This window comes from Haliotis rubra, unplaced genomic scaffold, assembly GCF_003918875.1.
Source record: "Haliotis rubra isolate DU_JTF1 unplaced genomic scaffold, ASM391887v1 Scf1315, whole genome shotgun sequence".
Lineage (NCBI taxonomy): Eukaryota > Metazoa > Mollusca > Gastropoda > Lepetellida > Haliotidae > Haliotis > Haliotis rubra.
This window is the reverse complement of record NW_025765243.1, coordinates 95,973-109,604: the sequence shown is the minus strand read 5'-3', so window position 1 is coordinate 109,604 and position 13,632 is coordinate 95,973. Positions and strand designations below refer to the sequence as shown.

General features: G+C 41.1%; 2 protein-coding genes across 3 annotated transcripts in view; both read left to right on the top strand.

The window, feature by feature from the left end:
• The window catches only part of LOC124267482 (synaptogenesis protein syg-2-like), a 100,165-nt gene that overhangs the window by 48,830 nt on the left and 37,703 nt on the right, over positions 1–13,632 (top strand). The gene's annotated exons all lie outside the window — the stretch shown is intronic.
• LOC124267488 lies at positions 2,649–5,870 on the top strand. 2 transcript variants are annotated; one of them, XM_046702409.1, is made up of 6 exons: positions 2,649–2,826; positions 3,136–3,148; positions 3,304–3,356; positions 3,448–3,540; positions 3,636–3,746; positions 4,104–5,870. In XM_046702409.1, the coding sequence occupies exons 1-6, from the start codon at positions 2,781–2,783 to the stop codon at positions 4,148–4,150; spliced, it is 363 nt and encodes a 120-aa protein (XP_046558365.1). In that variant the 5' UTR covers positions 2,649–2,780; the 3' UTR covers positions 4,151–5,870. The 2 variants fall into 2 exon arrangements, with proteins under 2 accessions (XP_046558365.1, XP_046558364.1); XM_046702408.1 differs by having other exon boundaries at positions 3,133–3,148.

The following is a 13,632-nucleotide window of genomic DNA, read 5'->3' as shown; positions in this document are numbered from 1 at the left end:
AAAACCAGGAATGAGCCTTTTATTCGGAAGAATCGGTCGTCACGAACCCATACTTGAGTTCTGTGGTCAGACTCAACCACTTCCTTGAAGCATGCTATCCATATCACTGCCTGGTCTAATTATCGCATACAGTTACCATGTCACTGGCATATTGCAGACAGCAAACATCCAAACTAATAATGAGTTTATTCAAACAATCTCTAATGATGTTGTGGGGCAGCTCAGAAACGGACACGAATATATCTTACTTGAATGCAGCGACGGACGATTAGCAGGCGTCTGTTATCATCTTTTCATTACATTGCAGATCCACTAGACCAGCAAAGGCTTGAGGCTTCACGTACTTGTACAGGGGTCACAGCAGGAGCGACAGTAGGAGGCATTCTTCTTACCCTGCTCATTGGAGGGGCTGTTCTAATGGTGCTGTACCGAAACGGGTACAGAGTTGGACACGTTCTAAAAGGTATATTGTTCATTTCCTGTTGTTTGACTGAACATTATTTTCAGGCAGTGGGTGTTTTCTCAGATGTAAGTTCACACTGCCGAAGATATTTGAATCAGAGGTCAAGATTTCGCATTTTGAATGATAGAAATACATTTACACTATTAATGTGATTTAATGTATGCATGGTTATAGTTTCCATCCACAGTAATTTACAGAATACGTTATCAGTCTCTCTCTCCATTTCGTTAATGACTGATGTGACATGTTGATATTTGTGAAGAGTGTTTCACACTCCATGACATTTTTACTATTCCTGTTTTCCAGGAGCTGCACGAAAAGGGTAATCTATATGTCAATATATTTCAATGAAACATTGCATGGTGGTAGGTGTCATCTGACGAAAATCTGATTTATCAAAGTATTTCATGAAAATGTTTAGCTGCAACTGAATGAAACATGGATCACACATATGAACACTTTCCCTGTTTTTGTTAGATCTATGTCCTTGCCTTTGCATTTAGTGTTTCAGGAACTTAAATCCCCATATGTCAGTTATACTTTATATGTGCAACAACATTGTGTGCAAATATTACCACAACATCAGTTAGTACGATGTCAATATGAGTTTGCATTCAACAAAGAATGAAATAGTTGAATCCGATGAACTTATCGACTTTTCTTTAGATTCAAAGTAAATATGTATATCTGGGTTTGGTGGGGGTGAGTCTGTGTATGTACAAAACCAGGAATGAGCCTTTTATTCGGAAGAATCGGTCGTCACGAACCCATACTTGAGTTCTGTGGTCAGACTCAACCACTTCCTTGAAGCATGCTATCCATATCACTGCCTGGTCTAATTATCGCATACAGTTACCATGTCACTGGCATATTGCAGACAGCAAACATCCAAACTAATAATGAGTTTATTCAAACAATCTCTAATGATGTTGTGGGGCAGCTCAGAAACGGACACGAATATATCTTACTTGAATGCAGCGACGGACGATTAGCAGGCGTCTGTTATCATCTTTTCATTACATTGCAGATCCACTAGACCAGCAAAGGCTTGAGGCTTCACGTACTTGTACAGGGGTCACAGCAGGAGCGACAGTAGGAGGCATTCTTCTTACCCTGCTCATTGGAGGGCTGTTCTAATGGTGCTGTACCGAAACGGGTACAGAGTTGGACACGTTCTAAAAAGGTATATTGTTCATTTCCTGTTGTTTGACTGAACATTATTTTCAGGCAGTGGGTGTTTTCTCAGATGTAAGTTCACACTGCCGAAGATATTTGAATCAGAGGTCAAGATTTCGCATTTTGAATGATAGAAATACATTTACACTATTAATGTGATTTAATGTATGCATGGTTATAGTTTCCATCCACAGTAATTTACAGAATACGTTATCAGTCTCTCTCCATTTCGTTAATGACTGATGTGACATGTTGATATTTGTGAAGAGTGTTTCACACTCCATGACATTTTTACTATTCCTGTTTTCCAGGAGCTGCACGAAAAAGGTAATCTATATGTCAATATATTTCAATGAAACATTGCATGGTGGTAGGTGTCATCTGACGAAAATCTGATTTATCAAAGTATTTCATGAAAAATGTTTAGCTGCAACTGAATGAAACATGGATCACACATATGAACACTTTCCCTGTTTTGTTAGATCTATGTCCTTGCCTTTGCATTTAGTGTTTCAGGGAACTTAAATCCCCATATGTCAGTTATACTTTATATGTGCAACAACATTGTGTGCAAATATTACCACAACATCAGTTAGTACGATGTCAATATGAGTTTGCATTCAACAAAGAATGAAATAGTTGAATCCGATGAACTTATCGACTTTTCTTTAGATTCAAAGTAAATATGTATATCTGGGTTTGGTGGGGTGAGTCTGTGTATGTACAAAACCAGGAATGAGCCTTTTATTCGGAAGAATCGGTCGTCACGAACCCATACTTGAGTTCTGTGGTCAGACTCAACCACTTCCTTGAAGCATGCTATCCATATCACTGCCTGGTCTAATTATCGCATACAGTTACCATGTCACTGGCATATTGCAGACAGCAAACATCCAAACTAATAATGAGTTTATTCAAACAATCTCTAATGATGTTGTGGGGCAGCTCAGAAACGGACACGAATATATCTTACTTGAATGCAGCGACGGACGATTAGCAGGCGTCTGTTATCATCTTTTCATTACATTGCAGATCCACTAGACCAGCAAAGGCTTGAGGCTTCACGTACTTGTACAGGGGTCACAGCAGGAGCGACAGTAGGAGGCATTCTTCTTACCCTGCTCATTGGAGGGCTGTTCTAATGGTGCTGTACCGAAACGGGTACAGAGTTGGACACGTTCTAAAAGGTATATTGTTCATTTCCTGTTGTTTGACTGAACATTATTTTCAGGCAGTGGGTGTTTTCTCAGATGTAAGTTCACACTGCCGAAGATATTTGAATCAGAGGTCAAGATTTCGCATTTTGAATGATAGAAATACATTTACACTATTAATGTGATTTAATGTATGCATGGTTATAGTTTCCATCCACAGTAATTTACAGAATACGTTATCAGTCTCTCTCTCCATTTCGTTAATGACTGATGTGACATGTTGATATTTGTGAAGAGTGTTTCACACTCCATGACATTTTTACTATTCCTGTTTTCCAGGAGCTGCACGAAAAAGGTAATCTATATGTCAATATATTTCAATGAAACATTGCATGGATCAAGTAAAACTACGACATTACACTAACTGAAATAATTTACTACATTTTATTAGGTTTATCACTGGATTGTTTGATTTCAATTATTCGAAACTGACCTGATGCTGTGTTGTAGCTCCACTCACCCTGAACCTGTGGAAATGGACAACAGAGGATATTCATCATTAGGTATGTACTGATTATTGAATATTTTCCTCTTTTGTGATATCTCAATTATCTCTGGATCTGTTCAGCACTAAACCAGTACAATGTGTTTCAGATCAGATCACTGCTCCAACGCAGTATTCAAATGTGGAGGAGGAATCAGAAAAACAACAGTACACACAGTTGAAGATTTATGAGAATACAAAAGGTAGATGCCTGTCATTCAATGAAGACGTTTTACGGGATTTGCTGTCCGATTAATCTAATTCAAATCTGTTCATGATAAATGTGTTCTATCTTTAGAAAATGCTGCAGGAGACACAAGTACCTATGAAGGCGTGACAGAGACTCCCCCTGTGACCTATGAGTCCATCAGTACATCGCCATACCAGAACACTGGGGCACATTCTCAAGGTAAACAAACCATGAACTACACCTGGTAATTGACGTCTTTCGTCACCATCGTCATGCATCCACTGTTTCCATAAATCTCTTAACATTGTTACAGTTAATAAATGTGCCGTGACAATGGGTTTAAGAGTCCCCTTTGAACCAGCAAAACAGAACACAGACAAATATTCAATAATATATTGAGCATACAATGAGCAAGCTACAATGAATGACAATACAAATATCTAGTACAATGCATTTGAGTCACAAATCTAAAATATTGGGTCACAAATATAAATTATTAACTCACCAGAGTCTTGACATTCATGGTGAGAACAGATATACTGAGTGAAGGTTGTTTTGTAGTTCTGTACTTTGCAGGTCCTGACCACGGAAATACCTTAGAAGCACAAGGGTATACATCATGACTTCAGTGTCAGTTATGGATAAAATACAGTAACCGACAAAAGAAACGTTACCCTCCTTCCATAATGACGGAGGTACCTACCTTGAGCTGGCGTTGTGATACGTGGACGTCCACTTCTTGGTCTGTGTACGGGGACCCCAGTCTCTCTGACGCCCTGAATAAGTATTATAACCGTGATATGATGGCATCCGAGGACGTTGGCAACCGCACTGTATGTTGACCCTATCTGCACCATTACAATGGCTCTTTCTCTCTCTTCAGCTGTTAATCGTGGCATATTTATCGCGCTTATGTATCATACCATGCATTCTTGGCTCTATTTATACCCTATAGAATCATTCTACATGTGAAATGGATGCAACTACTGCTTGAATTTTGCTGCGTTTTGGCGATTGATATTGCTATGTGTAAACAGAAAGTGGAAAATTGTATGTTTCTGTTGGCATTTAGTGTACTCATAAAGGACAGTGCATTACTTCTTTGAGGCATGGTGGTGATGTTCATGTTATTTTCGTCGATCATTTATCATTGGATATTTCGCATAGCATGTGGTGATCTTTTAAAAAGACATATACATAAATCGAGCCAGAAAACAAGAATTATAGTTTGCCAGTTATGACGTGTCCGATGCTGGTGGGACCCAGCCATGATTCGGAGAGGGAGCAGAACAGCTGGTAGAACTGATGTCCAGTCATACCGGGGTTAACAGTGAAACAGAGCAGACATTGTGGGTATGTACGTGAGACCTCCTCGCGGTGGGGTTGTGTGTAATGCCCGACAAAACACCCTCCAATGGCGCCCTGACAACTATAGAAGAACTCGGCAATGCTCACACTGAGTGGCAATGTCATCCTTATAGGACACTTACTGGAAGCCTTAAACAACGAGGCAAGGTTGTTGGGGTATCAGATGGATCACATTCCCGCAACTGACAGTTCGTGGTTTTGGACAAGGAATTTGTTACTGTGACTTTCTTTCGTGAGTTTCTATCTTTTCTAACTTTGTGAGAAAGTTTCATTGTGACGGTTCACTATCGTTTGCTATTTTAACATATGTTTGGACGTCCACATGTGTTATGTCTATTCAATAAAGGCCTGAGTAGGTGTTTAGTTACCACCTAAAGGGGGATTGAAGCCCAAGGGCATGACACGTTTAACATTCACAAGGCATGATAGAAATACAATGAGGAACCTTCCGTCTGAACCTTGTCACACATCGGCTTTCATATCAGTTTACTGTGGGAGTACTTTACCACGCTGGCAACCAGGAAAACTCCACAAATAATCAACACAACTCGGAAGTGAATTACACACGAAATATCCACAAAAGCTTGATGTATATCGCAATATAAAGCTATTGACAATTATCAGTGTCAAACTATGCATTCAGTAATTAGGCAAACACCAGGCAAGAACAGAGGTGGTCGAGGTCATTTGAATCATAACACCACATCATACGCTCTTTGCAATACCCCTGAACACTCACTCGCCATGCACGAGCACATACAAATGCGGAGTACATGGGTCACTTGGTCGTATTTTGTAGACAGAAGCATGTAACGTGTCATTGTCGAACACATGCATTTACACCAAATGAAGAGTCATGTCTTTATCACGGGCTCTCGTGAGCACAAAAGAACAAATACTTTGTTCACAAGTTGCTATTGTAATTTTTTGGCCGTTTCGTTTTGCAACAATAAACAGTATTCATATACATATGCATATGTGTGAGATTGTTATCTTTATGTAGATGTTAACATAATATTAATATATTTATGTACGAAGTGGAAATGTGGTTTGGTTTCCTCTGATACGAATCCAGGCTGAAAAGTAATCTCCACACAACTGTTTGTATAAGTAAGTAAGTAAGTTCCAGGAGTGTTCATTCTGTAGCTCTCTGTGTCAGACTGTGAGGGATATCCCGGATCCGCTAGCCCATTCCAGACCTGTCTTACTCCCAGTCTAATATAGCTACCAGCACATCACAGCCTACCCCTGGATCTTAGTGGAAACAACGTACTACACTTGAGACACTGATCAACAATCAACAACACAACAACATAACAGTAACATGCAAGGTTCACTGGATGACACGTTTTGGAAACTAGAAAGACAACAAAGTAAACAACAAACAAACGTGGCACCTCATGCGAAAAGACTAAGTCAATTCACTGCATGATATACAATATAGCACCCTGACAGAGTGAGTCAAACAAGCACATATATTTAATGACTGCAGCCCTTCATATATGTTTTGCCCATGGGGTGTTTGTTATCAGATCAACATCAGCCAAATCTGCCATGGTGAAAACCCACTGTCTGCAGTCACGATCTCTTTACTGACCGACAGAATAACGGGATATAAGTGGGGTACTGTAGTGCTCCTGCCGTATGGCTGCAGCCAGCAGGCTGCTGCAGGTCAATGTGTATGGTGGCGTTGTAGCTGATTTCTCGGTCTGTAAGCACAGCAACCATGCTTGTAGAGTACACCGACGTGGAAAACGTGATATTCCGGATTTCAAAGAGCGGTGGTAATTGTGATTGTCTGATTGACCACCCGACCTACCCATAAACTCACTTGCTGACTCACTTGCTGACTGACTGACTGACTCTCCGTTACCTAACTCACTCACTCACTCACATTAAACCTTCTTACACATGACTGACAGTCCACTCATCCATATTTAAATATTACAGAACCGGTTAGAAACGATTGCTACGCATGCGGAGCTACACATTGCTTCCGTGTAGATCTACCTGGCGACAGCCGACCACTGCAGTGACGGTTCCTGACAAAATTGGGTCTTAGTGTCAGTCGGTATGTAAAGTATTTTTTATCATCTTACAATGTGTCAACTGATTCGTTCATGTTTACTCATATCGCCGTTTTGTGCCTTCTAGGTGTGAAAATAACGTATATTACCAGAATTACCAACAACCTCTCAATACATCCATGTAGTTCCACCTATTTGTGCATTTACTGGGGTGTATGCGAACGTAAAGTGTTTATTGAACACAGGTAATGTCTATTGATTGAATATAGACGGAATACACCTTGAGTTTTACCATCATGACACAATAAACTATATGTAGACATTAGTCAGCCAGCAACAGACGTTAGCTGAGCGGGTTAGGCGGCTGACTTTGTGTGCTGGCGATTAGGTACCTGACTCTGACCCTTAGGATGTGGGTTCGAATTCCGGATGGGACTCAACCCACAAAGAACTAGAATGTGTACTTTACTAGAAAGTGTAATCCCAAACATAACATATGTTACATTTGACCACTTTCTAAATGGCATCGTGTAATCACAGCAAGACATACATGTGAACCTGTTCTCATGTACGTATCTCAGAGATACTCAAGTTCCATATGGCTGATACAAGGTGGACCTTCATTCTAGATATCAACGAGGTGCCAGACAACAGGAATGATGCAGATAGCTGTTGCTGCTGTAATGTGTGTATTTGCAGGTACGTCTTTCATATCAGTCACTTGTGAAGTCACTGTATACTTTACTTAGCTGTCTTTATATCTATCTGGGTAATAATTGCATTGATTAAAAAACTGTAATATAATGTTTAATCATTAGTAAAACAGAACACGGTTATACTGTGTGTTTGTGTAGAGTCTTCCATCGTGTATGAGATTCTATATAATAATATCTTCTTTCTACAGGTGTTGTATCAGGTGCCAGTCCAGTGTTGTCTGCAGTGTCTGACACAGCCAGGTTCAGCTGGGAGATTCCACAGGGAGGTCTGGGGACAGGGAGAAGTTTATTTGCTGTTAGTCCTGGTGATGCAATTGTGTTTGTAGTGTTTAGTGATGGGGACGTCCTGAAAGGCCCCAACTACACAGATACACTGGTGTACCAGGGGAACATAACAGCCAGGAATGTCACCTTCACCCTCAGCAATATCCAGACATCAGATGCAGGGACATACACGTGTGGGAATGGAGCGACCACTGATGTGATACAGAACTGTGGACAGAAACTTGTTGTCCTTGGTTAGTGGTTTTAGTACACAACGAACACATTTTAATAAGTTTTACATTCCACATACATTTTCAAAGATATGCTGCGTGACATCGTCAAGCCCATCAAAGACTCTACGAAATTAGCATGTAGGTGTAACTGAATTAAGTTAAACCTCTCACTCCTTGTCGGGACGAGTGGTTATACCAGGAAAAATATCATGGATCAATGTAATCGTTTGTCAAAACCTTAAAATATCTTCTTGAGACTTCACATGTCCTTTGTCGAGGAAGTTCATTAAATAATTTTCTCGATAGAGTCCAGATGTGACGTGAAGACTAAAGTGTAGAACGTACATTCTTCTCTCGAATGCAAATCTAAAAGAAAGGATGAGTTTCTACATTTTTAACATGTGATGTTCCGTGAAACTGGTATCCACGATATGGCCACTAAACAATATATCACGTCGATATTTTCCTGTAAAATATGTCACGAGCATTTGTATTACCCTTTGGTCGTTATAAGTGGAATAATCAAATACATAACAATACAGAACATATATACCACGCCTTTCCAGGCTTCATACCCTGCTCAAAGCGCACAATCTGATATTTTCACCCCGGATAACAAAACTACCTGTTAGGCGCTAGAAGGTTAATATTCACATGACTTATCCCACCCATCGAAGGACTCTGTGCTCAACGTTGCTTAACTTCAACTGATTTATGACCAGAGCTCTATGCTCAATTGCGTTGCAATTACACAAACCCCATTGGTTTATCCATTCACTGAAACTATAATCTTGGTATCTTTATCATATACATATAGTTCTGTGTACAATTGATCCATGAAATATATTAAAGGCAAACCCACAACACCTGGCTATCCATTGTCAACAACAACTGTCTACAACCAGTCAGTGACCTTGACCTGCAACTCCACCTCCACCTCTGTCCCAGCTGACCATCGTTTGACCTTGACCTATACCTGGCAGCGTGACAACACTGACATCATAGTTACCTCCCCTGGTTCTCCCTACACCTTCACAGTGAGTTCCCGGGACAGTCACAGCTACAGATGTAGAGCGAGAGAAAGTCAAGGTCTGGAGTCCGAATGGAGCCAAGTGTACAACATGGAGCCTCAGTGTGAGTACCGCATGACACTCTGACAGCAATGAAACTCTGACAGCAATTACAGATGTGTTGTTTTTTGGCATGCCCTTCATACCTAGAAGACATACTAAATGTACTTCTTGCAGACAGAATACCTCATAAGTTGCAATAAGGCCCCTGTAGGTGTGGTCTCGTTCATTAGCTGCCCATCTGAATAACGACTGTCCACAGGCATCCCGCGTTGTATGAGCTCCATATGTACATAAAGAAATGAAGATATTTCCTACCTGGTGATGTTTGTCGTTAGTCTACAATGAACCAGTTTTCAAAACATTTCTGATCTTTTCTTGCAATCGATTTCGGCAAAAACTCCGCTTTTTATCAATGAGATGGACCTATGAAAGTAGTCTTTAACACAAATATCTGTTATATTCATGTGTCGGGATAATTCTTCTGAGCATTTTACACTTTCAAAGGCTGCATATAGGCTGGCTAGCTTGGTTGACACATGTCATCGGTGGCGCAGATCGATGCTCATGCTGTTGATCACTTAATTGTCTGGTCCAGACTCGATTGTTTGCAGACTGCCGCCATATAGCTGGAATATTGCTGAGTGGGGCGTAAAATTAAACTCACTCACTCACTTAATCGTATATCCAATCGAAATCGTATACCCTCGTTCGAGTAATTACTAATAACTTTTATGACAGACTGCTACATGTTGGCTCCAATACAATCTCATCACATGACTGTTTATCAGTCGACATAGTCACGGTCTACCCTCGCCTACACTGCAACGAATGAATGTGATATTGTGTGTGTGGCTGTTCCTTTTAATGCAGATCGATACATAATCTTAATTTCCTTGTTGTGTTGACTTTCACATTGTTGTAGTTTGCAGTAATATGACACGGAATGTATGATACAACATTCAAAGCCTGAGAGAGAGAGGGAGAGAGAGAGAGAGAGAGAGAGAGAGAGAGAGAGAGTGAGTGAGTGAGTGAGTGAGAGAGAGGTAGAGTGAGAGAGAGAGAGAGTGAGAGAGAGTGAGTGAGTGAGTGAGTGAGTGAGTGAGTGAGTGAGTGAGTGAGTGAGTGAGAGAGAGTGAGTGAGAGAGTGAGAGAGAGAGAGAGAGAGAGAGAGAGAGAGAGAGAGAGAGAGAGAGAGAGAGAGAGAGAGAGAGAGAGATGTTTATTTCGGTAATAGGGCCACCGGCACATTATACAAGTACATGCAAACTTATTATACTGGCGTGGAGCGCCAAGGTTGTTGCATGTTAAGTTTTTAGAAATCGAACACGCTTTTTCATGCCAAAAATTACAAATGGTACAAGACTGTTGATGGCATCGATATGTGTAGATGATAATAAGTGGATAAACTTATCAAATGATGGAAACTACTGTAATATACTGATAAAATGGAGTTTCTCAGAGTATCATAAAATGGACAAACCATACAAGAGTGGTATTCGGATTCTACATAAGGAATGATACATAATGGACATAATCGTTCGTGACGAGGAATGTTACATGTGACCAAAACAGTTTATCATTCTTATTCATTAATGCATCCTGCAATGAAAGTGTCTGTGCTGTCCTATCTGAGGACTGTTTACTTTGACACAGGTGTTTATACTCCTCCCATGCCTCAGTGTAGCGAAGTCGAACGAAGTTTCTCCCGGCAGTTGTGCGTGTGCTGAGCTGCACTCCATGTCGAACCAGATCTGTCTGGTATGACCACGTGACATTTTCAACTGGGTCTTGAAATCGCGTGCACACGACAATGATACATTGTAGCATGAGTGATAAGCTTCATTAATATGGCCATTGTCTTAGAGCGATCTAAGGATATCTGAAAATCTGTGGTAACGCTGGTCCACTGGTTTGTGTAGTCACTAGCACGCTCGCTGTTCCAGGCGTATCTTACTCTAGGTTTTAAAACGTGTGACAAGGTATCAGATGCTGATGGTTCAAATATTGTCAGAGAGTACTGGCAGGCTCGCTGTTCCAGGCGTGTCTTACTCTAGGTTTTAAAACCTGTGACAAGGTATCAGATGCTGATGGTTCAAATATTGTCAGAGAGTACTGGCAGGCTCGCTGTTCCAGGCGTGTCTTACTCTAGGTTTTAAAACCTGTGACAAGGTATCAGATGCTGATGGTTCAAATGTTGTCAGAGAGTACTGGCACGCTCGCTGTTCCAGGCGTGTCTTACTCTAGGTTTTAAAACCTGTGACAAGGTATCAGATGCTGATGGTTCAAATATTGTCAGAGAGTACTGGCACGTTCGCTGTTCCAGGCGTATCTTACTCTAGGTTTTATAACGTGTGACGAGGTATCATATGCTGATGGTTCAAATATTGTCAGAGAGTACGATACAGGCAGATGTGTGGATTCTATTTCATCGCGCACTTAGAAATTATTAAATATAGAGAGAGCGTTATCAGAACACAGAACGTAATCAACGGTGCTTTGTCCGTCATTGGCAAAACATGTTATCATGATCATTGAACAACCGACCATTACATATCCGTATTCCATCCCTTTTGCAGAAGTCTAAACCGCGTTTGTTCACCACGTGATTCTGAGACATGTTCTGGGCAATTTTGTCGTCGCTAATGTATCTAAGATCATCCTCGATAGGCAGGTGTGTCGGGTCGTCGTTCAGGATATAATCAGGCAAGGAGGCAGTTCGGGCGTTGAGATCCCCCTATATGATGAAGTGACAGTCTGTATACACGGTTCTGAACTTCCTCGTGGCCCTAAGTTATCAAAAAGCGGTTCCCGAACGTGCTCAGTGGATCGACGCAGCGAACAGTATACCAATCCAAAGATTACACACATGTGTGGTGTTGAACCTGTTATTTTGAGCCACGTGATGCTCACAGAACTACTGTTCAATACTGTCGTATATGGAGATAATCTTGACTTTACTTGTACGAAAGGTCCACCAGAATTACGTATAGCAGTCGCCTTTTTCGCTCTCACCTGATGAAACTGTTCATATCCATGGAAGGTAAATCCGTTGCCCTCCTCTGCCCACGTTTCCATGAAACCAAAAATATCAAATAATGAACTAAAGTCTCTCACAGGTTTATTTGACTGTCTGTTCAGTCTTGTCAATCGCAGTTCCATAAACAAATGGTCCAATTACACTGCTCCTTAGAATGGCTTTGACCAAACACACAGGTAGTGGCGTTTTGGGTTCTGAATGATTTCAAAGTTTTTACCAAATCTAATTTGTTGTCACTAGTTTCGAGCCTTACAGTTTGTTGTCGCTCTGTATCATGTCGTGACGTAACACAGAGAACATGTCTTCACTCCTTGCTTTATCCAACGTGTAGATCTCACACACTCGCTGTAATCCTGAGAAACACTGACGTTTCGTTTCTTCAATCGTTTCGCCACTTTCAACACCTTCAACTTCACCACCGTGAATGATCCGAACGTGACACACACAGGTCGTGGTCCAAGTGTCTTAGTAGTCTCCTTACCTCGTCCAGATCCACAGTCTGACCACAGTCTGTCCAGTCGTCAATCAGATCTCTCACCTTTGATTCCATTCCAGTCTGTGTTTCGGTAGATTTCTCTTCGACGTCGAACAGAATTAAGTTTTCCTTCCTTGAATGGCTCTCTAGATTGTTAACCTGTTCGTTAGATTCACCACAGCAACTTCTGTTCACTGTTTTCCTTCCTTAGTGAGCCCAGATCTTTCTCCACATTTTCGATTTTTAAGTTCAGTTTTTCAAAGTTCTCGTTCATTTCCTGTGGCATTTCTCTAATTTCCTTAACCAGTTCGGAGACACAAAAGTCACCTTCAATAGCGGTCTGTTTCTTTGGCGGACCGGGGTCCACGTCATTGCTGGTTACGAGAAGGAGAGCCAGAAATAAACACAATCTCAGTCCTGTCCGGCAACACGCCGTCACGTGCAGCACAGGGTAAAACATGGCTGCCTGGCTACGAGCTGGTCTCAACATGAAGTCAATAAAATCTGACTGGAAACGGCCTATACGTTGTTGGAACACACATATATCGAACCCTATTGTTATCCCGGGTAACTTACGAAGTTTTTTGGGTCGACAAATATGGGTTAAACGTCTTCAAAACTGTCAATTTGCATTTTTTGACCGGAGCTCAAGTTCTTGTGTGTTGGCGACTTCACCGCTAGATGGCCTTAGTAAAAGCTTAATTTTCAAAACGTTATTTGTTAGGCATGTGGAGGACATTTGCAATTTGATGCATCAGTGATAAAATATAGTCCGTTGCAATTCCTTATTTTGGCTTGTGCCATACGTTCCCGAATTTGTCATGTGACACTTGACTGGACTTTGCATATTGTCATGACAGGTGCCACCGGTGGGGCAGGATACGCTCACCTTGTTTTTATCACTATTGATAA

Coding starts and splice junctions, on each gene's coding strand:
- LOC124267488 (XM_046702408.1), top strand. CDS start 2,781: ATGGTGCTGTACCGAAACGGGTACAGAGTTGGACACGTTCTAAAAG. Junction 3,357..3,447: donor CAGAGGATATTCATCATTAG/GTATGTACTGAT, acceptor AATGTGTTTCAG/ATCAGATCACTGCTCCAACG. Junction 3,747..4,103: donor CACTGGGGCACATTCTCAAG/GTAAACAAACCA, acceptor TGTACTTTGCAG/GTCCTGACCACGGAAATACC.